At 40.0% G+C, this 22,007-nt stretch overlaps 2 protein-coding genes across 3 annotated transcripts in view; one reads left to right on the plus strand and one right to left on the minus strand.

Moving 5' to 3' along the window:
* Positions 1–22,007, minus strand: part of CPLANE1 (ciliogenesis and planar polarity effector 1) — a 163,143-nt gene that overhangs the window by 114,152 nt on the left and 26,984 nt on the right. Inside the window, exons 13-18 of the mRNA XM_025388536.1 lie at positions 20,495–20,703; positions 20,216–20,296; positions 17,430–17,594; positions 8,982–9,155; positions 1,611–1,839; positions 731–870 (exon numbers count right to left, since the gene is read on the minus strand). Of these exons, the coding sequence (XP_025244321.1) occupies positions 731–870; positions 1,611–1,839; positions 8,982–9,155; positions 17,430–17,594; positions 20,216–20,296; positions 20,495–20,703 (998 nt within the window). The remainder of the gene's footprint in view (positions 1–730; positions 871–1,610; positions 1,840–8,981; positions 9,156–17,429; positions 17,595–20,215; positions 20,297–20,494; positions 20,704–22,007) is intronic.
* LOC112626446 (oral-facial-digital syndrome 1 protein-like) lies at positions 4,699–7,902 on the plus strand. Of its 2 annotated transcripts, XM_025388538.1 has the most exons (2): positions 4,699–5,692; positions 5,813–7,902. In XM_025388538.1, the coding sequence occupies exons 1-2, from the start codon at positions 4,761–4,763 to the stop codon at positions 7,785–7,787; spliced, it is 2,907 nt and encodes a 968-aa protein (XP_025244323.1). In that variant the 5' UTR covers positions 4,699–4,760; the 3' UTR covers positions 7,788–7,902. The 2 variants fall into 2 exon arrangements, with proteins under 2 accessions (XP_025244323.1, XP_025244322.1); XM_025388537.1 differs by having other exon boundaries at positions 4,699–7,902.

Below are 22,007 nucleotides of genomic sequence, written 5' to 3' on the forward strand. Positions count from 1 at the left end.
CAGCTCCAAAAGAAAATGATATAAATGAAGCGAAATATAATTAGTATAAAGGCATGTAGGAAGGCTACTCTCAAACATAGTCTCTGGGGTGGCCTTGCTGTGCAGGAGTCAGAGAGCTGTAACACTGCAGCATCAAGAAAGCTACTTTAGTATTTAAAAAAAAAAAAAAAAAAAAAAAGGTATGTATGGAAAATCAGAAAATGTTTCAGTTATCAACCCTTGTATCGTGAGCTGGCATCAGTTTTGGGTATTCCCATGGTTAAGTATAAATATCATACTTTTATTTTTTGGCCGGGCGCAGTGGCTAACGCCTGTAATCCCAACACTTTGGGAGGCCAAGGCGGGCAGATCACCTGAGGTCAGGAGTTCGAGACCAGCCTGGCCAACATGGTGAAACCGTGTGTCTACTAAAAATACAAAAATTAGCCAGACGTGGTGGTCCACACCTGTAATCCCAGCTACTCGGGAAGCTGAAGCAGGAGAATTGCTTGAACCCGGGAGGCAGAGGTTGCAGTGAGCCAAGATCACGCCACTGCACTCCTGCCTGGGTAGCAGAGTGAGACTCCATCTCAAAAAATAGTAATAATAAAATAAAAATAAATATCATGCTTTCATTTTTGATAAGTTTATTTCAAAGTGTTAATACATTTGTAGACATGTATAAGCTTTTTAAGGTATCATAAGGTTTATATTAATCTGACACGAGTCAGACCATACATACATAACACACCTGTAAACTGTTTGTATTTTGAGTCCAGTTCATTTTTTGCTTCCAAAGAGGCTGGTTGACCTAAAAAACACTGCAGTTTTTCCTGAAAAATCTGTGCTGGAGTCATATGTAGTGGTAGATTCAGACTCTTTTTCTCGGATCTGAAATGACATTAAATTAAGGGAAATGAATCCAAATTTTGAAAAAAAGGAAAGGTTTCACACATCAAGGACTAAACATGAAAGTTTCAGAAATAATGGAATTTACTTTTTTATCTATCATACATGTAAAAAAGATATATTCAACGAAATATTGTATTAAGACCCTCCACGATTATGATCCTAATATATTCCCCCATTCTTATTTCTAATTGCTACCCTAAATACGGGCTTTACTAACACATAAGTGTACTAAATAAATGGTTTTTGTTTGTTTCGAGACAGGATCTCACTCTGTTGCCCAGGCTAAGTGTAATGACATGATCACAGCTTACTGCGGCCTTGACCTCCCGAGCTCAAGTGATCTTCCCACATCAGCCTTCCAAGTAGTTGGGACCACAGGCACGAATCATCGCACCTGGCTATTAATAAAAGTTTTAACACAAATAAGTAAGCCACTGAACTGTTCAATACAGTAACCACTAACTACATGTGGCTATTTAAATTTAAATTAACTAAAATTAAATTGAAAATCTAATTCCTTGGTCTCACTAGCTGCATTTCAATAGTTACTTGTGGTGAGTGGCTACCATACTGGACAACACATTTCCATTACTAAAGAATGTTCCATTGAACAATGCTGAACTAAGGATTCCACATAAAATGTAAATACCAGCAAAAAGAGAAATATAAAATACATAGTTCAATCATACTGTATCTTAAAATTGCCTAAAATTCCATACCTCATGAAATTGCTATCACGTTTACAGAACAGCTGGAAAGCCACACCAATTGAAGCAGACGTCTTCCAGTCTCCAAGTTTATATGCCAACCACACAGCCTCTGGAACCAGGCCACCAATAAATAGTAATTCAAGTGCATATTCAACTGTCCACACATTAGAGAGATTTTGATCTCTAACGACGCTGGCCACCTTAGAGTGTTGCAGAGGAATAAGTCGAAAGGACTGCTCTGTGAGTAAATTTTAAAAAATGGATTATTACAATTACATCCGAACTCAACTCATGATTCCTTACATAGGTATATTTATCTCTTCAATCAGTATTTTCTACAAAAAACCACCAGGAAGATACATACAAAATGGGCTAAAGTAATACTCAACATGCCCTAGAACACTTTTAACACTGACAAATGTGCCTCATTCGTGGGTCATGAAACAAATGCCAGCATTATTTTTAAAATGAAACACAAGAGAGAAAAAAACAGAATAGAAAGTATAGACAATAAAGGTAAATACTGTTTAATGAAACTTTTGTGTCAGGTAATACGCAAATACATACAAAAAACATTTATATCTACTATACTATTGGCACACAATGTACAATTTATTACCGTGACATGGGTCACAATGTGTAGTTTATTACTGTGGGATACTAAGAAATACATGCTTATTTCTCATACTAGATTATGAAATGCAGAAGGCAGAGACTACATTTTATCCGATTTTGTGTTACCCACAGTGTCATGCAATAAAAAACTAAGTTGAGGTAACAATGAAGGATATTAAGTGTCAATATTAGTGTTGATTACGAAGTAGAAAAGTGTGATTTTCAGTAATTCTGACTAAATAATAAGATTGCTATCCGGCCTGTGATTTAATACAAAAGGATAATATTCCCCCTGGCCTTCTGTCCCTTTCCCTAATTGAAGTAACTTGATAAAGCAACTTAAAAATACGATAAAAGAAATGTTATTTAAAAATATATGTTGATGGGATTTTTACTCATTCTCTCAAAACAAAAGTCATAAATAGTATTCATGAGCTTCTCTGTTCCTTGAGATGGTTAGTTTCTCACATGACCTACACAGGCTATGTCTACAGCAAGAACTAACATTTTAGCTCTCTGACAAACACACCTGGAAAACCAAAAAAGTTTTCAACCACTTGGATGTCTGATTTTGCATAAGCAAAGGAGCCAGGATACTGGCTAAATTTTTCCTATTTTTATTCACTACTAGCAAGGTAATATACTATTAAAATAACTTGAATAATTTAATTTTCTGAAAATTTTACTACTTTCACACAGTAAAAAGTTTCGCTACTTTTTAAAATATCATACCAAATAAGCAACTCAAATCCCTAGAAAAATTCTGATTAGAAAAATTAACATGAAATGTATATGCATCCTGAAACATTGACAGAACATAGGAGTTTGAACACATAGTTCAAAATTCATGGTTCTATGACTGATTATATTTGCTGACCACTTGTTGCCGTCCTTATTAAACTTCTAATTATATTTTAACTAGTATTACTCTAACCTAGGTGTGCCTTGTACATACATGTGTATCTGTTCATGTCTACTCTTGCTTAAAGCCCTCCAACAGATTCCCATGATACTTAAAATAAAATTAAGATTTCTTAATATGGCTTACACCATCTGGCCCTTTTACTGAATGCAACTCATATCACTCTCCACTTCCTCCTCTAGTTTTTTTTGTTTGCTTTGGGAGTTTTTCTGTTGTTGTTTTGGTTTTGTTTTGTTCTGTTTTGTTTGAGACAGTCTTGATCTGTCACCCAAGCTGTAGTGTAATTGCGTGATCTCACTGCAACCTCTGCCATCCCAGCTCAAGCAATCCTCCTGCCTCAGCCTCCCAAGTGACTGGGAATCTCAAGTACATGTCACCATGCCGGGCTAATTTTTGTATGTCTGGTAGAGGCAGGGTTTCACAATGTTGCCCAGGCTGATCTCAAACTCCTGGACTCAAGCAATAGGCCTGGCTTTCCCAAAGTGCTGGGATTACAGGCATGAGCCAACATGCCCAGCCCTCCTCCTCCAGTTTACAGCCACACAGATCTTTCCATTTCTCAAACACATCAACCTTGTTCTTGCCCGGGGGCTTTTACACAAACTCAGGTTAGAATGCCCTGTGCCTTGGTATATCCAATTCTTTTTTGTTATTAAGAGTTAGGCTTAGAGGCCTGAGCGGTGGCTCACGCCTGTAATCCCAGCACTTTGGGAGTTCCAGGCGGGCGGATCACGAGGTCAGGAGATTGAGACCACCCTGGCTAACACTGTGAAACCCCGTCTCTACTTAAAATACAAAAAATTAGCCGGGCGAGGTGGCAGGCGCCTGTAGTACCAGCTACTCGGGTAGCTGAGGTAGGAGAATGGCGTGAACCCGGGAGGCGGAGCTTGCAGTGAGCCGAGATCGCGCCACTGCACTCCAGCCTGGGCGACACAGTGAGACTCCGTCTCAAAAAAAAAAAAAAAAAGAAAAAGAGTTAAGCTTAACTTTCACCTTCTCAGAGAGCTGCTCCTGAAATTTTCCAATCTAAAATTGCCACTCAGTCACGCTCTATTGCTCTATTTTAATTCTCTCCATAACAGTTATAACCATTTGATATATCTGGTTTATATATTTAATTTTCTGTCTCAACATATTAGACGTAAACCCCATAAAAGAGTAAGTACTTTATCATTTTGTTCATGGCAGTTAGGATAAATCTGTTCCACAGATGGAAAAAAAAAAACAATGCGCATGCGCCATAACTCTCCAGACCGGAAGGCTGTACTTAGCCGGTCGCCGGGAGATGAAGGCCGGGATGTGAGGCGGTCCTGCCTTGCGGCCTTCCGTCCCTAGTCTCCGAGTCCCCGCCCTCCAGCCGCCTTTGAGTCGCGCCTGGGTCACGGTCTTCACTCATGCCTCAGAACCGCGAAGAACGGAAGCTCGCGTGTTTGCTAGAAAACCTAGTTGGGAGTGCAAGGCAGAAAGCGTTCAGCACCCTTGTTCCTCCCCACCCCCCGGGACAGAGACAGAGCTCTGGAGGGCAGGGAATCCCCCTCGTCTTGGCCCATCCCCGGCTGGGCACTAAACTCGGCCACGGTGGGGCGAGCGAGGTGGGCTCCAGAGGAAGCTGACGGCTGATAATGGCTCAGTCGAACATGCTCCCCGTGGCTGATGTGTTGAGTCAGGATGAACTGCGCAAAAAGCTATACCAGACATTTAAGGATCGGGGTATACTGGACACGCTCAAGATACAACTTCGCAACCAGCTAATTCATGAGCTGATGCAGCCTGTATTGAGTGGAGAACTGCAAACTCGGTCCATTTCAGTGCAAGGGAGCTCCCTCTTAATAGGTGCCTCTAACTCTTTAGTGGCAGATCACTTACAAAGATGCGGCTATGAATATTCACTTTCTGTTTTCTTTCCAGAAAGTGGTTTGGCAAAAGAAAAGGTATTTACTATGCAGGATCTATTACAACTCATTAAAATCAACCCTACTTCCAGTCTCTACAAATCACTGGTTTCAGGATCTGATAAAGAAAACCAAAAAGGTTTTCTTATGTATTTTTTAAAAGAATTGGCAGAATATCATCAAGCTAAAGAGAGTTGTAATAGGGAAACTCAGACAAGTTTGACATTTAGCAGAGATTCTCTGGCTGAGAAGCTTCAGCTTATTGATGATCAGTTTGCAGATGCTTACCCTCAGCGTGTCAAGTTCGAGTCTTTAGAAATAAAGCTAAATGAATATAAGAGAGAAATAGAAGAGCAACTTCGGGCAGAAATATGCCAAAAATTGAAGTTTTTTAAAGATACTGAGATAGCAAAAATTAAAATGGAAGCGAAAAAAAAGTATGAGAAGGAATTAGCCGTGTTCCAGAATGATTTTGAGAAAGCTTGTCAAGCAAAATCTGAAGCCCTCGTTATTCGGGAAAAGAGTACCCTTGAGAGAATTCAAAAGCACCAAGAGATTGAAACAAAAGAGATTTATGCTCAAAGGCAACTTTTACTAAAAGATATGGATTTGCTAAGAGGAAGAGAAGCAGAGCTGAAGCAAAGAGTTGAAGCTTTTGAACTGAACCAGAAGCTCCAGGAAGAAAAACATAAAAGCATGACTGAGGCACTTAGGAGACAGCAGCAGAATATAAAGAGTTTTGAGAAGGCCTATGACCAAAAGCTCAAGAATGAACTTCTAAAGTATCAACTTGAACTAAAGGACGACTACATCATTAGAACTAATCGACTGACTGAAGATGAAAGGAAGAATAAAGAAAAAGCAGTTCATTTGCAAGAGGAGCTCATAGCTTTTAATTCAAAAAAGGAGGAACTCAATCAATCTGTAAATCGCATAAAAGAACTTGAGCTTGAGTTAGAGTCTGTCAAAGCCCAGTCTTTGGCAATAACAAAACAAAACCATATGCTGAATGAAAAGGTTAAAGTGATGAGTGATTATTCACTACTAAAAGAAGAGAAACTGGAGCTTCTGGCACAAAATAAATTACTTAAACAACAACTGGAAGAGAGTAGAAATGAAAACTTGCGTCTCCTAAACCGCCTAGCTCAGCCAGCTCCTGAACTTGTGGTCTTTCAGAAACAACTACAGAAAGCAGAAAAGGCAATAGTGGTTGAGCATGAGGAGTTCGAAAGCTGCAGGCAAGCTCTGCACAAACAACTGCAAGATGAAATTGAGCATACTGCACAGCTGAAGGCCCAGATACTAGGTTACAAAGCTTCCGTAAAGAGGTTAACTATTCAGGTTGCCGATTTAAAATTGCAACTGAAGCAAACTCAGACAGCCCTAGAGAATGAAGTGTACTGCAATCCAAAGCAGTCTGTGATCTATCATTCTGCCAATGGATTAATAAATGACAACATGGTGCTTCACAATGGTGAGATAAGTGGGGACTTCTTGAACAATCCTTTTAAACAGGAAAAAGTTCTAGCAGGTATGGTTGCATCAAGGATCACAAATTATCCAAATACAGGGATGGAGGGTAGTTCCCCTGATTCTGACCTTGAGTTTGTCGCCAATACTAATGCAAGGGTCAAAGAGCTTCAGCAAGAGGCCGAACGCCTGGAAAAGGCTTTCAGAAGTTACCATCGGAGAGACATTAAAAACTCTGCCACAGGCCCACTACCAGCAAAGAGCCCACCATCTCTGCACTTGCTGGAAGCCTTCAAAAACATTACTTCCAGTTCCCCGGAAAGACATATTTTTGCAGAGGACAGAGTGGTCTCTGAGCAGCCTCAAGTGGGCACACTTAAAGAAGAAAGGAATGACATCTTGGAAGCACTGACAGGCAGTGCAGCCTCAAGGCTACGTGGGGGCACTTCCTCCAGACGCCTCTCCTCCACATCCCTTCCAGAAGCAAAAAGAAGCCTTGAAAGTGAAGTATATCTGGAAGGTCTGGGTAGATCACACATTGCTTCCCCCAGTCCTTGTACTGACAGAATGCCCCTGTCATCACCCACTGAGTCTAGGCACAACTTCTCCATCCCTCCCTTCTCCAGCCCTCTGAGGCAGAAAGCTGGTCATTATCAGAGACAAAATGAACTTCAAGACAAAAGTGAATTTTCAGATGTGGACAAGCTAGCTTTTAAGGATAATGAGGAATTTGAATCATCTTTTGAATATGCAGGGAACATGCCAAGGCAGTTTGAAATGGATGAGCCCTCTCCTGCCGGGGATATGCTTCATATGGGTGCTGCTGCAGCTGCTGTTCCCCTCTCATATCAGCACCCAAATATAGATCAGAAACAAACTGAAGAAGAAAAAATATGGGAACAGCAAGTGAAAGAACGAAAGCAGAGAGAAGAAAGAAGGCAGAGTAACCTACAAGAAATTTTAGAAAGGGAACGAAGAGAACTAGAAAAACTGTATCAGGAAAGGAGGATGACTGAAGAATCACTGAAGATTGAAATGGAAAATGAATTAGAAATGGCAAATGAATTAGAAATGAGTAATCAAGAAATGAAAGACAAATCTGCTCACAGTGAAAATCCTTTAGAGAAATACATCAAAATAATCCAGCAGGAGCAAGACCAGGAGTCAGCAGGTAAGAGCTCAAAAAAGATGGTCCAGGAAGGCTCCCCAGTGGACACACTGCAATCTAGTGACAAAGTCGAAAGTTTAACGGGCTTTTCTCATGAAGAACCAGATGACTCTTGGTAACCATGTTTGCTGCCCAGCTTCTAACTTACATACCATGAGAAGTAACATAACATTTACTCCTTTGTAAATGTTTCTCTATCAACAGATAAAACTCACAATAAAAATGTGTATAATCAAAAAAAAAAAAGGAAGAAAGAAACTGCAAATGTTTTAGTATTATCAATTTCATGTTGCACAAGCTAGTATATTTGCAGCACCAAGAATACTGTGTGGCAAACAGCAGGCACTTAATAAAAATCAGAATAAATGAATATCATAGAAATTTGTGTACATGTTTATACTGAGAGCAGGGCAGTTATCTAGCACAGGATTAGATGCATTTTGACCATACTAATGAAAGTATTAAATTTAAAAAGTAAATGGTCCAAATAAAATCATAAAAGTAAATCATCCAAATAAACTTAAATATTGAATTAGCAAGCTCAATATTTATTGAATTTCTACATTTTGACATAAATGAAGGTGGCAGCTCTTTCACTTTAAAAATTGAAACTTTAGCTGGGCACAGGGGTATACACCTATAGTCCCTGCGACGTGGGAGGCTGAGGTGGTTAAGATCATTTGGCCAGGCACGGTGGTGCACGCCTATAATCCCTGCAGGGAGGCCAAGGCAGTTCGATCACCTGAGGTCAGGAGTTCGAGACCAGCCTGACTAGCATGGTGAAACCCCGTCTCTACTAAATATAAAAAATTAGCTCAGCATGGTGGCACATGCCTGTAATCCCAGCTACTTGGGAGGTTGAGGCAGGAAAATTGCTTGAACCCAGGAGGTGGAGGCTGCAGTTAGCTGAGATCACGCCATTGCACTCCAGCCTGGGCAACAAGAGCGAAACTCAGTCTCAACAAAAAAGATGATCTGAGGCCAGGAGCTCAAAACCAGCCTGAGCAACATAGCAAAATCCCATCTCTAAAAAAAAATAATTAATTAAAATTTAAAAACAAAAACTTTATAAAGATCAACTTGCCCCAATTTTGTGATTTTTTAAAATCCATATTCAATAAAAACAAATCTAAGCCATTACTTTTCTCAGATTCTATTCATTCACAAATAGTCATAAATCGCCTCCTGTGTTTCAGATACTATGCTAGAACAGTATCATTTCCATAGAGTAATGGCCTCTGTATAATATGTTTTCAATATTCTATTATGTGCAATGCAAAAAGAGTTTTAAAAGGATTTGTTTACTATATTACCTGTTTTAATATGAAGTGGGGGAAGAACATTTACATGATGAGGTGGCAAAATGCAAAGCTGCTGATTGGTGAAATAGGCAGCCATGAAACGAGCCATGGACTGGACGACTCTCACTGCTGCCTCAGGATGAACACCACCCGCCATTCCACACTCAAAATGAGACTTCGCAGCACCTAAGGAATACAGCAATGACCTAAGAAGACTGTGATCAACTACCAAAAGTAGTAATATTTAAGTTCCCAATATTATACAAAAAGAAAACTGTAATACGTTTTTTTCTGAGATGAGCACCCATGGCCAATACAAGCTGAATTATAATAGGTACCATACTTCTTAAAGACAATAAAACCAAAAACAATTACAGCTGACCCTTGAACTTCACGGGTTTGAACTGCACAAATCCACTTATATATACAGATTTTTTTCCCATAAATATACTAGAAAATGTTTTGGAGATTTGTGACAATTTGAAAAAATTTGTAGGCATACCACATAACCTAGAAACATCAAAAAATTTAAAAAAAAAGAAAAAGGTATGTCATGAATACAAAAAAATATGTAGATATTTTATCATTTAGTACCATAAAATACATATAAACTATAAAAAGTTAAAATTTATCAAAATTGGCTGGGTACAGTGGCTCACACCTATAATCCCAGCACTTTGGGAGGCCAAGGTAGGCTGCTCTCTTGAGCTCAGGAGTTTGAGACCAGCCTGGGCAACACGGTGAAATCCCACCTCTACAAAAAAATAGAATTAAAAAAAATTAGCTGGGCATGGTGGTGCACACCTATGGTCCCAGCTACTCAGGGTGCTGAGGTAGGAAGATTGCTTGAGTCTAGGAGGTGGAGGCTGCAGTAAGCTGAGATCGTGCCAGTGCACTCCAGCCTGAGCAACAGAGCTAGATATTCTGACTCAAAACAAAAAAAATTATCAAAATTTACACAAACACTTACAGGCCATATATGGCACTGTTCACAGTCAAGAGAAATGTAAACACACATAAAGTATTAAATAACTGCATAAAATTCATTGTAGTTCCTACTGTACTACTACTATATTAATTTTGTAGCTACCTCCTGTTGCTACTTTGAAGAGCTCAAGTGTTGGAAGTATTTGCTGAAAATACTATGTGATGCTAATCATTTCTGCAAAGCAGTTCATCTCTCTAGTAAAGTGCATATGGCAATAAAAAGTACGTCAAAATTCTTGTGTAGTTCTCATCACATTTAGTGTTATACCATAAACCTTGAATAACACCATGAGACCTACAAGAAGTGCCACAAGAGATCCTGGAAGTGTTCTGAATAAGCAGAAAAAATTCATGACATTACAAGTAAAAGTTGAATTGCTTGAGACATACCATGGATTGAGGTCTGCAGCTATGGTTGTCCACCATTTCAGACAATTAATCTTGGAAACAGATAACATAAACTGGTGGTATCAATAAATACAGTACAATACTGGAAATGTATTTTCCCTTATGATTTTTTCTTTTTTTTTTTTTTTTTGAGACAGAGTTTCGCTCTTATTGTCCAGGCTGGAGTGAAATGGCATGATCTCAGCTCACTGCAACCTCACTTCCCGGGTTCAAGCGATTCTCCTGCCTCAGCCTCCCAAGTAGCTGGGATTACAGGCATGTGTGCCACCATGTCCAGCTAATTTTGTATTTTTAGTAGAGACTGGGTTTCTCCATGTTGGTCAGGTTGGTCTCGAACTCTTGACCTCAGGTGATCTGCCTGACTCGGTCTCCCAAAGTGCTGGGATTACAGGCATGAGCCACTGCACCTGGCCTCTTAGGATTTTCTTAATACAACTTTCCTTTCTCTAGCTTACTTTATTCTAAGAATACAGTATATAATATATACAACATACAAAATATGTGTTAATCAACTATGTTATCAGTAAGGCTTCTAGTCAACAGTAGGCTATTAATGGTTAAGTTTTTCGGGAGTCAAGTTATACACAAATTTTTGACAGCATGGGGGTGTTGGTGCTCCTAACCCCTGTGATGTTCAATAGTCAACTGTAGTTAGTAATTATGTGTACATACACCTAAGAACTGTTCACAACTTTAAATTTTATTTTTTAAATGGCGGTATCTATATAAAATGACCCAGGCATGACAGCCTTGCAAGTTTTGAATTTCATTATTTATTTTCCGTTTTTCCTTCCCTTTCCTTTTTTTTTTTTTTTTTTTTTTTTTTTTAAGATAAAGGGGGCAGAGTTTACTATAAAAATAATCTAAAAAGCACTGAAACAGATTTTTTTTCTCTCTTTGAGACAGAATCTTGCTCTGTCACCCAAGCTAGAGTGCATTGGCACAATCTCAGCTCACTGCAACCTCTGCCTCCAAGTTTTAGGCCATCTTCCCGCCTCAGCCTCCTGAGTAGCTGGGACTACAGGCACATGCCACCATGACTAGCTAATTTTTTTTGTATTTTTTTGGTCGAGATGGTGTTTCTCCACGTTGGACAGGCTGGTCTTGAACTCCTGAGCTCAAGTAATCAGTCTGCCTCAGCCTCCCAAAATCCTGGGATTACAGGTGTGAACCACCATGCCCGACCCAAGATTCTTAATGCTTTTGTCTGTACCATTAGATCTGAGAATCTTAATATACTCCCATTAGTAATAGTAGCTCACTAGTGTAAGATTTTGGGGGCAGGCAGTATCAAAAAGAACATGTGGGGTGGGCCAGGCACAGAGGCTCATGCCTGTAATCCCAGTACTTTGGGAGGCCCAGGTTGGAGGATCACTTGAGTCTGTCCAGGAGTTTGATACCAGCCTGGGCAACATGGAAAAACCCCGTCTCTGCAAAAAATACAAAAATTAGCCAGGTGTGGTGGCATGTACCTATGGTCCCAGCTACTCAGGAGGCTGAGGCAGGATGATCACTTGAGCCTGGGAAGTTGAAGCTGCAGTGAGCTGTGATCATGCCACTGCACTCCAGCCTAGGTGACAGAGTGAGGCCCTATCTCACACACACAGACAAATGTGTGGGGTGAAGGGAGATGGCTAGATAGCAGGTGGGCAGAAGAGTCACATCAGAATTTCTGGTGTAACTCCAATGTGCACTAGCAAGATTAGAGGACAAGCATCATTTCCACTTGAGAATCTCCATCATAATATAAGCTGGCATTCACAAATTTGAAAATAAATTAGTTCAAAACTACTAAATACTAACATTAGTTGGTATGAAGTGTATGGCCCCAACAATAGAAAGGTATCTTTCTTTTCCAGAAGAGATCTGGCACATATCCATGGGAAATTACATTTTATATGTGTATGGATTTCTATTTTGTTCACTGTATGTCCCAGCACCGAGCACTTCTCCTCTCATATAGTAGGCACTCAAAGGAATATTGTTAATTTAAAAAATTGTTAATTAATGTTACCTGGTTTCTTTTTTAAAACAAAAGGAATTGAGAAAATTTCATTAGCCTTCAAGCAGTAGTCTTCATTTGGTCACTGTAATATTTGGGGGAAAAAAAACATACTATTTCTTCACATTCAAGTTAGAGACACATGGGTAAAAAATTTTTTCTCCTGGGTAAAACTTATGGAGGAATTCTACAAAGGTAAGATTTTCAGTAATCTTAATCATTCAAACCTTATGCAAAACTCAGGAATCAGCCTCTTAAACAGGGAGTGATTTATTGATGAGTAAATAAGTTAATATAAAAGTTATTGTCACAGAATAAAGCTGTATGAATTCAGAAATTAAAAAACTTTGAGGGCCGGGCGCGGTGGCTCACGCCTGTAATCCCAGCACTTTGGGAGGCTGAGGCGGGTGGCTCACAAGGTCAGGAGATCGAGACCATCCTGGCTTACACGGTAAAACCCCGTCTCCACTAAAAATACAAAAAATTAGCCGGGCGTGGTGGTGGGTGCCTGTAGTCCCAGCTACTCAGGAGGCTGAGGCAGGAGAATTGCTTGAACCTGGGAGGCAGAGGTTGCAGTGAGCTGAGATCGCACCACTGCACTCCAGCCTGGGTGACAGAGCAAGACTCTGTCTCAAAAAAAAAAAAAAAAAAAATTGAAAGTGTAAAACTCAACCAGGCGCAGTGGCTCACGCCTGTAATCCCAGCACTTTGGGAGGCCAAGGCAGGTGGATCACCTGAGGTCAGGAGTTACGAGACCAGCCTGGCCAACATGGTGAAACCCCGTCTCTACTAAAAATACAAAAAATTAGCTAGGCGTGGTGGTGCACGCTTGTAATCCCAGCTACTAGTGAGGCTGAGGCAGGAGAATCACTTTAACCCGAGAGGCGGAAGTTGCAGTGAGCTGAGACTGCGCCACTACACTACAGCCTAGGCGACAGAGCGAGACTCCATCTCAAATAAATAAATAAAAATAAAAATAAAGTGTAATTCTGTACAGGGTGCAGTGATAACATTAATAACAGAAACCCGGCTGGGTGCAGTGGCTCACACCTGTAATCCCAGCACTTTGGGAGGCCGATGGGGGAGGATCACCTGAGGTCAGGAGTTCGATACCAGCCTGGCCAACACGGTGAAACCCTGTCTCTACTAAAAATACAAAAAAAATTAGCCAGGTGTGGTGGCAGGAGCCTGTAATCCCAGCTACTCAGGAGGCTGAGGCAGGAGAATCGCTTGAACCCAGGAGGCAGAGGTTGCAATGAGCCAAGATCGTGCCACTGCACTCCAGCCTGGCGACAAGAGCAAGACTCTGTCTCAAAAAAAATAAAAATAAAAATAAAAAAAAGAAGCCCTATTTAATAAAAGTTAAATAACTATAGACAAGTATCTAATAAGGTAGGTGTGCAGAAAGGAACTACCATAGCATGCACAACTGCTTGAAATGCTTGCTTGTAATGGTTGGTCCTTGGCTGGTATCTGGGAACTTGGATTCTGGGAGGATTTCCACCATCCTAACTGATAAGAGGAGCTCACTGAACCTAAACTGTTTGTATAAACAACGTGGTTTATGCTGAACATCTCTTTTCCCTCTGAGAGTGTAGAATTTTGGTTTGTACTAAGGCAGAAGGGATCTATGTGACCAGCCCCCCAATTAAAAACCCTAAGCACTGAGGTTCTAATGAACTTCCCGGGTAGACTACATCTCACATGTGTTGTCACAACTTGTCACTGAGGAAACTAGGGACATCCTGTGTGAATCTACTGGGAGAGGATTCATAGAAGCTTATTCCTGGTTTTCTCCAAACTTCATACCATGTACCTTTTCCCTTTGCTGATTTTGCTGTTTCCTTTCACTGTAATAAATCATAGCTATGAGTACAACTATATGCTAAGTCTTGTGAGTTCTCCTAGTGAACCATCAAATCTGGGGGGTAGTTTTGGGGTCCCCAACCCAAAAGTATATGCTTAATATATTTTAAGCAATCATCATTAAAAATTAAGACAAATGGGCTGGGCGCAGTGGCTCAGGCTTGTAATCCCAGCACTTTGGGAGACTGAGGTGGGTGGATCACCTGAGGTTGGGAGTTCAAGAACAGCATGGCCAACGTGGTGAAACCCCATCTCTACTAAAAATACAAAAATTAGCTGGGCGTGGTGACAGGCACCTGTAATCCCAGCTACTCGGGAGGCTGAGGCAGGAAAACTACTTGAACCTGGGAGGCGAAGGTTGCAGTGAGCTGAGATCGTGCCACTGCACTCTAGCCTGAGCAACAAGAGTGAAACTTCATCTCAAAAAAAAAATTTTTTTTTAATGAATTACTACAGGTTCAACTTATCATGAAAGTTAAATCATGTAAGGACAATATTGCAAATATAAACAAATAAATATAAAGACTATCCAGTCATTTAAAAAGTCATATATAGAAGTCTTTCACCCTGGGTACAGTGGCTCACACCAATAACCCCAGCATTTTGAGAGGCTGAGGTGTGAAGATCACTTGAACCCAGGAGTTCAAGACCAGCCTGGGCAACATATCAAGCCTCATCTCTATAAATAATAAAATAATTTTTAAAAATTAGCCAGGCATGGCCCAGCACGGTGGCTCACGCCTGTAATCCCAGCACTTTGAGAGGCCAAGGCAGGTGGATCAGGAGCTCAGGAGTTTGAGACCAGCTTGACCAACATGGTGAAACTCCGTCTCTACTAAAAATACAAAAATCAGTCAGGCGTGGTGGTGCATGCCTGTAATCCCAGCTACTCAGGAGGCTGACGCAGGAGAATCACTTGAACCCAGGAGGCAGAGGTTGCAGTGAGCCAAGATCATGCCAATGCACTCCAGCCTAGGCGACAAAGCAAGACTCCATCTCAAAAAAAAAAAGAAAAAAAAATTAGCCAGGCATGAGGCACATACCTGTGGTTCCAGCTACCTCATTTCCCAGCAGACTCATTTCTCGGAATTTATCTTAAAGAAATTATTAGCAGCCTGGGCGCAGTGGCTCATGCCTGTAATCCCAGCACTTTGGGAGGCCGAGGTGGGTGAATCACGAGGTCAGGAAATCGAGACCATCCTGGTTAACACGGTGCAACCTCGTCTCTACTAAAAATACAAAAAATTAGGCGGGCATGGTGGCAGGCGCCTGTAGTCCCAGCTACTCGGGAGGCTGAGGCAGGAGAATGGCATGAACCCAGGAGGCGGAGCTTGCAGTGAGCCAAGATCACGCCACTGCACTCTAGCCTGGGCGACAGAGTAAGACTCCGTCTAAAAAAAAAAAAAAAAAAGAAAGAAAGAAATTATTAGTAATGCTCACAAATATTTAGGTACACTGCAGCATTATTTAAAATAGTAAATACATGGCAACAAAATGTACAATGGGAAAAAGGTTCAATAGATTTTTTTTAAGTTTATTGGCACTGGAAAATATTCATCATAATATTAAATTTATAAGATTATCCAGCTGTGGTAATATATACATATACATATATCAAAAGGCCCTAGACAAAAAAACTAAACTTATAAGTGATTTTGTTTCCTTTCTACTTTTCCGTATTTTCAAAATCGCCTAATATGAACATGTATTACTTCCTTAATGAACACAAAAATTTAAAAAGATAAAAATCAGAAAGTAAGCCAAGCACAGTGGCTCACACCTATAATCCCAACACTTTGGGAGGCCAAGGTGGGCAGACTGCTTGAGCCCAGGAAGTCAAGATCAGCCTGAGCAACAGGGTGAGATTCCCATCTCTACAAAAAATACCAAAATTAGCCAGGCGTGGTGGCACATGCCTGTAGTCCCAGCTACTCACGAGGCTGAGGTGGGAGGATGGCTTGAGCCCAGGCGGCAGAGGTCAGGTAAGCTAAGATTACTCAACAACACTCCAGCCTCGGCAACAGAATAAGACCATGTCTCAAAAAAAAAAAAAAAAAAAAAAAAAACCCCACCCACCAAGAAAAAAAAAAAAAACCATCCAAAAAAAAAAAAAAAAAAAAAAAAAAAACCTCACGAAATAAGACATTTTTAAACAGTGGCTGAAACAATCAAGAATGAAATTGGTATCAACTCTATTTAGAAATTTCGAATACATTGGGCCTTTCAGACACATTCATATATACAGTATACATCTAGCAGCCTACCACCCTATAACCATTATAAATATATTACATGTTCATTCATATATATCTTTCTCTCTGGTTATGGCCTGATTTAAATACACCTCTTTGAAAAAGTCAATCCAGATACTCTGCAATCTCGTAAACAGATTTTTTATTTATTTTTTTTGTTTTTGAGATGGAGTCTCGCTCTGTTGCCCAGGCTGGAGTGCAGTGGCGCCATCTCGGTTCACTGCAAGCTCCACTTCCCAGGTTCACGCCATTCTCCTGCCTCAGCCTCCCGAGTAGCTGGGACTACAGGCTCCCGCCACCACGCCCAGCTAATTTTTTTGCATTTTTAGTAGAGACGGGGTTTCACCGTGTTAGCCAGGATGGTCTCAATCTCCTGACCTCGTGATCCACCCGCCTCGGCCTCCCAAAGTGCTGGGATTACAGGGGTGAGCCACTGCACTCAGTCCAGATTTTTTAGAAGACTCAAAATATCTCGGAAAATGATTTTTATGATTTCACTAAACCGCTATAAGCAACAGTTAACATACTAAGGAAAAACACTTGGGTACCTAATACTATGTCTAACAAATATGGTTATAAGAAAGCAATTATACTATCAGCTCAGCAGGCAATTACTATACTGCTAAATCCTGGGGATTCTAAGATTTAAAAACAAACAAACAAAAAACCTCAACATAGTCCCTGCTATTGGGAAACTGAGAGTCCAAAATCCAACATAATATACTTAATCACCAGAGAGGTAGAACAACCAACTTTTATGTATAAGCAATTTCATGTCTACACTATAAATACAAACTAAGGAGTAAATATAATGAATTCTGTAGTCCTAGCCACTTGAGGCAGCTGAGGTGGGAGGATTACTTGAGCTCAGGGGTTTGAAGCCAGCCTGACAACATAAGGAAACCCTGTCTCTTTTTAAAAATAAAATAAAATAAAAAAACATACCTGAAAAATCTTTATTTTCTTTTATAGGTAGTTGGGACCATCTCAGGATTTCTCTTGCTAGCTGATCACACAATCCTTGAGCATCATTTAAATTATAGCTATAGAGGTGGCAGTATAAAAGAGAAAGATAATAGCGTATCTGAAGAAAATATGTCCTTCTTCCTCCTGAAACAAGAATTAAGCTTACCTTAAAAGTATGTAAGCAACGGAATGCCCTTAGTGTAGTGCTCAATTGACAGGAGTGTGTAGTTTGTGAAAATTCATCAAGTTGTACACTCATGATATGTAAACCTTTCTGTATCTGTTTCACACTTCAATAAATGATTTTTTTAACAGGTGAGTCATACTTTGCTCTTTTTCATTTTAAATTCTAAACAATTTATTTTCTTTCATCACACCCTAGGACGACTTAGATTTTACTCAAAGAAAGCTGCAAATTCTTATCATCTTAGCATTAAGGTCTACTAATAACTTTTCTCTCAAGTATACACAGTATGAAACAGAAGGGAACATGCCACAAAAACTCCAAGGAACCACATGTATATCAAAGGGATGGCCAAAGAGACTACCTGAAGCAGAAAAAACAGTTATCCAATAAGATAGGAGCAGCCCTGACAACTGCCTTTACATATCTGAAGACTGAAACTGCTGGTTGCCTACCATTCTTTTTGAGTAAAATAATTCCAATTTTATTTGGGGATATAATGCGCCCAGATCACAATTTCTCCCTAGATGTGGCCATGTAAAAATGTGACTATGTTCTCATTCAAGAGATAATATTGTATACAATTTCCAGAAAAGCTGCTTAAAGAAAGGTAAATTAGCTAGGAAATGCAACCTTTCTAGCTCTACCAACCTTTATCCTATTTGCTGCCTAGAATATGGATGTGATAGCTGAAGGTCCAGGAACCATCTTAGCCTATGTAATGGCCCTAAGATTGGAAGCAATGCACTAAAGATGATACAGTAGAAAAACTAAAGGAGCCTGGGGCCTTGGTGATACCATGGAAACACCAAATCAGCCCCAAACTGCAACTTCTGACCTCCTTTCACAAAGGAAAGCCACTCTTTCTCTGTTGAAGCCACTGCTACTTTTAATCTCCATTACTAGAAGCCATTCCTAATGGATGTAGTTGTAAATGAAATTAAACAAAATGTCCACAATGGAATTCATTACAAAAACTTTTCTTCATCCAGAATTTCACATCTCAGTGAATGCTGCTCTTCTTCATCCAGATGGACAATCCCAAAGTCAGAGAACTACACTAGCCTTCTTTCTCCAAGTCTACTCAATCACAAGTAGACTGATCAAGCCTATTAAATAACTGTCAAATGTAACCTCTGTTCTCCATTACCCTTGACATTGCTTTGGTTTCAAGCCTCCTCACCTGACTGATTTTCTTGCTTCCAAGTAAAACCCACATCCCTACATCATAGTCCTGCAAATGACCTTCCACAACTGACCAAAGTGATCTTTCTAAATGGCCTATCCTTATTTGTACAAGTCCTTTTCCTACCTAAAGTGTCTTAACTGATTCCATTGTCTTCAAGATAAAATCTTAATTCCTTAGCACTCCATTAAAGACCCTCCTTCATCACCTGTTGTCCATCTGCCTCTCAACTTAGCTCTTATGATCCTCTCACCAATATCACATATACATATATCACGTAATGTAGTCCTACTAAACTACCTGAAGTTTAACAAATTGCCAGGGTTTCTCAAGCCTTTCTGGTTTTGGAATACTATATCCTCTGTTATGTCATTTCCATGACCTTAATTGGCCAATATCTACTCAATTTTAAATGTCAACTCCAAGAGGCTTTCCCCAGACTGATGCTTGCACTCCATCTTGATTGTATTGAGGTGTTCTGTGCTCCCTAAATGTCTACCATAAAACATAATGAGAAAAGTGACTGTGGGCAACTTGAGGGTAAAGTTAATTTATTTCAGTTATCCTAGTGCCTAATACGGTGCTGGGCACATAGCAGGCACTCAACAAATACTGGTTAAGTAGATGAATTAATGAAACATACAAAGTCACAGCAGTCAGAAAATAAATGTAATAATAGGCCAAACCTGACCATGTAGGAGTTGCAGTCAGGGTTCCAGGGTCACCAGCTGAGAACCTCTGTCATCTCAGCCATATCCTCAGCTCTATATCATAAAAGCTATGACCAGTTTCTAACATCCACACCCCATATCCTTATCAAAAACTCCATGAAGCCCACAATTAATGCAACGATATGTTTAACTGACACACAATTCTTAAAGTTAAATTACTCAAAGGCAAAAAGCCCTCACTCTATCTTTCTCTAAGTCTGTAAGTAGGTGGTGAAATATATGACCTATAGTTTCCCATTTAGATACTTGTAGTCTCTGTAACTGACAAAAAAAAAGACCCACATTATTTTGTTTAGGATCTAAATCTCATTTTTCCCATCAACAATCAACCACAGGCTTTACCACAAATCAAAGAAAGGACAGAAGGAGACTTACCTATAGATCACTGAAAAGGTTCTTAGTGTTACCAATTCCAAGGTTAAGAATAATTTTAAATAAGTATTCATGAGTGTCAGGTTGCCTACAACATGTATTCTATTTGGCATTAGGATATCATAAGCACTCTGAAATTTAGAATTATTTTTAAGGTCTATGGCAAGCTAAAAGATGTCCTGCTAATATAATGGCATATATGTTTTGGAATTCAGAATTACTGTTAAGGTCTATAGCAAGCTAAAATGTGTCCTGCTAATATTATGGCACATATTTTTTAACACTCTCCTACCTTTCTCTCCGATTTCTTGTAGAGCTTTTTTCCACAGCTGAACAGACTTTTCATATGATCCTAACAAGAAACACTCTTCCCCTAGAAAGTTTTTAACCAACGATTAGTCATAGTTAATTATATTACTTCATAAAAATTTACTTTGTTTTAAAATTCAGTCAATGGCACTCAGTCAGAAATTATTTTGAAAAACAAATCATTACAACCAATTAGAAATTCAAAGTCTGGTTAACTATGTCATTTATTCATGGAGTTAGAAAATATTCATAAAATACTCACCATTGATAGATTTAAGTTCTAAGGTTTGATTCAAGCAATCTCCAGTACTCTGTAGGTTAGCCTGCAAATGACATAACAGGGACTTGACAGTAGATGCTTCATGTGTCATCTTTTCAGTTAACTGACTATCAGCTTCAGGAACTCTTCGATTTAATTGTGCTTGATACCATAAAGTTTTTTTGTACAGTATTCTCCAGAGAATACGCAATCTGCAAATAAAATCAGGTAATTATCAAAAGCAAATTTCAGGCTAATGATGAGTTTAGCCTCCTTTTTAGCCTTTTTTTTTTTTTTTTTTTTTTGGGCCTGTATTCTTCATCAGTATAACATACATACAAACTGATCACATTTAAATATAATGCAAAATAAAATGATCAAATAATGCCTTATATAAAATCTTCATAAATATTTTAAGCAATCTTTTTTTTTTTTTTTTTTTTAAAGACACAGGGTCTTGTTATGTTGCCCAGACTGATCTCAAACTCCTGGGCCCAAGTGATCGTCCTACCTCAGCCTCCAGAGCAGGTGAGATTACAGGTATGTAATCTCAGGTATGCCACTGCACTCCAGCCTAGGAAACAGGGTCTTGCTCTGTTGACCAGGCTGAATTGCAGTGGCTCCATAACAGCTTACTGTAGCCTCAACCTCCTGGGCTCAAGCAATCGTCCCATCTCAGCCTCCCAGGCAGCTGGGACCACAGGTGCACCACACTGTTTTTTGTTTGTTTTTTTTTTCTTTTCAGGCAGGGTCTCCTTCTGTCGCCCACACCGGAATGCAGTGGCATGATATCTGCTCAACCACTACCTCCTGGACTTAAGCGATCCTCTCGCCTCAGCCTCCTGGGTAGCTGGGATTACACATGCCAACAGGCCTGTCTAATTTTTTAGCTGTGGAGTTTCATCATGTTGCCCAGGCTAGTCATGGGGTCAAGTGATCCACCTGCCTTAGCCTCCCAAAGTGCTGGATTACAGGCATGACCCACTGCGCCCAGCCTAACTTTTTTAAGAGGTCATTTTGGCCAGGCGCGGTGGCTCACGCCTGTAATCCCAGCACTTTGGGAGGCTGAGGTGGGCAGATCACCTGAGGTCAGGAGTTCTAGATCAGCCTGGCCAACATGGTGAAATCCCGTCTCTACTAAAAATACAAAAATTAGCCAAGCGTGGTGGCAGGCGCCTGTAATCCCAGCTACTCAGGAGGCTGAGGCAGGAGAATCACTTGAACCCAGGAGGCGGGAGTTTGCAGTGAGCTGAGATTGCACCATCGCACTCCAGCCTGGGGGACAAAAGCAAGACTCCATCTCAAAAAAAAAAAAAAAAAAAGAGAGGTCATTTTTTAACAGTACTTAACTAAACCAAAATCTTTCAACATCATGGGTTTTCCGAGACTAAGAAAATACGTATTGCACAACATTTGGCATAAATCCTGCAATTTTTTTTGGCAAACTAAAAGTGTATACATTTATCACATATAACATGACCTATTTAACATGATGTTTTGAAGCATGTACTTAAAT

The sequence above is a fragment of the Theropithecus gelada genome, chromosome 6 (genome assembly GCF_003255815.1).
Source record: "Theropithecus gelada isolate Dixy chromosome 6, Tgel_1.0, whole genome shotgun sequence".
In the NCBI taxonomy this organism is placed as follows: Eukaryota; Metazoa; Chordata; class Mammalia; order Primates; family Cercopithecidae; genus Theropithecus; species Theropithecus gelada.

Coding starts and splice junctions, on each gene's coding strand:
- LOC112626446 (XM_025388537.1), top strand. CDS start 4,761: ATGGCTCAGTCGAACATGCTCCCCGTGGCTGATGTGTTGAGTCAGGAT.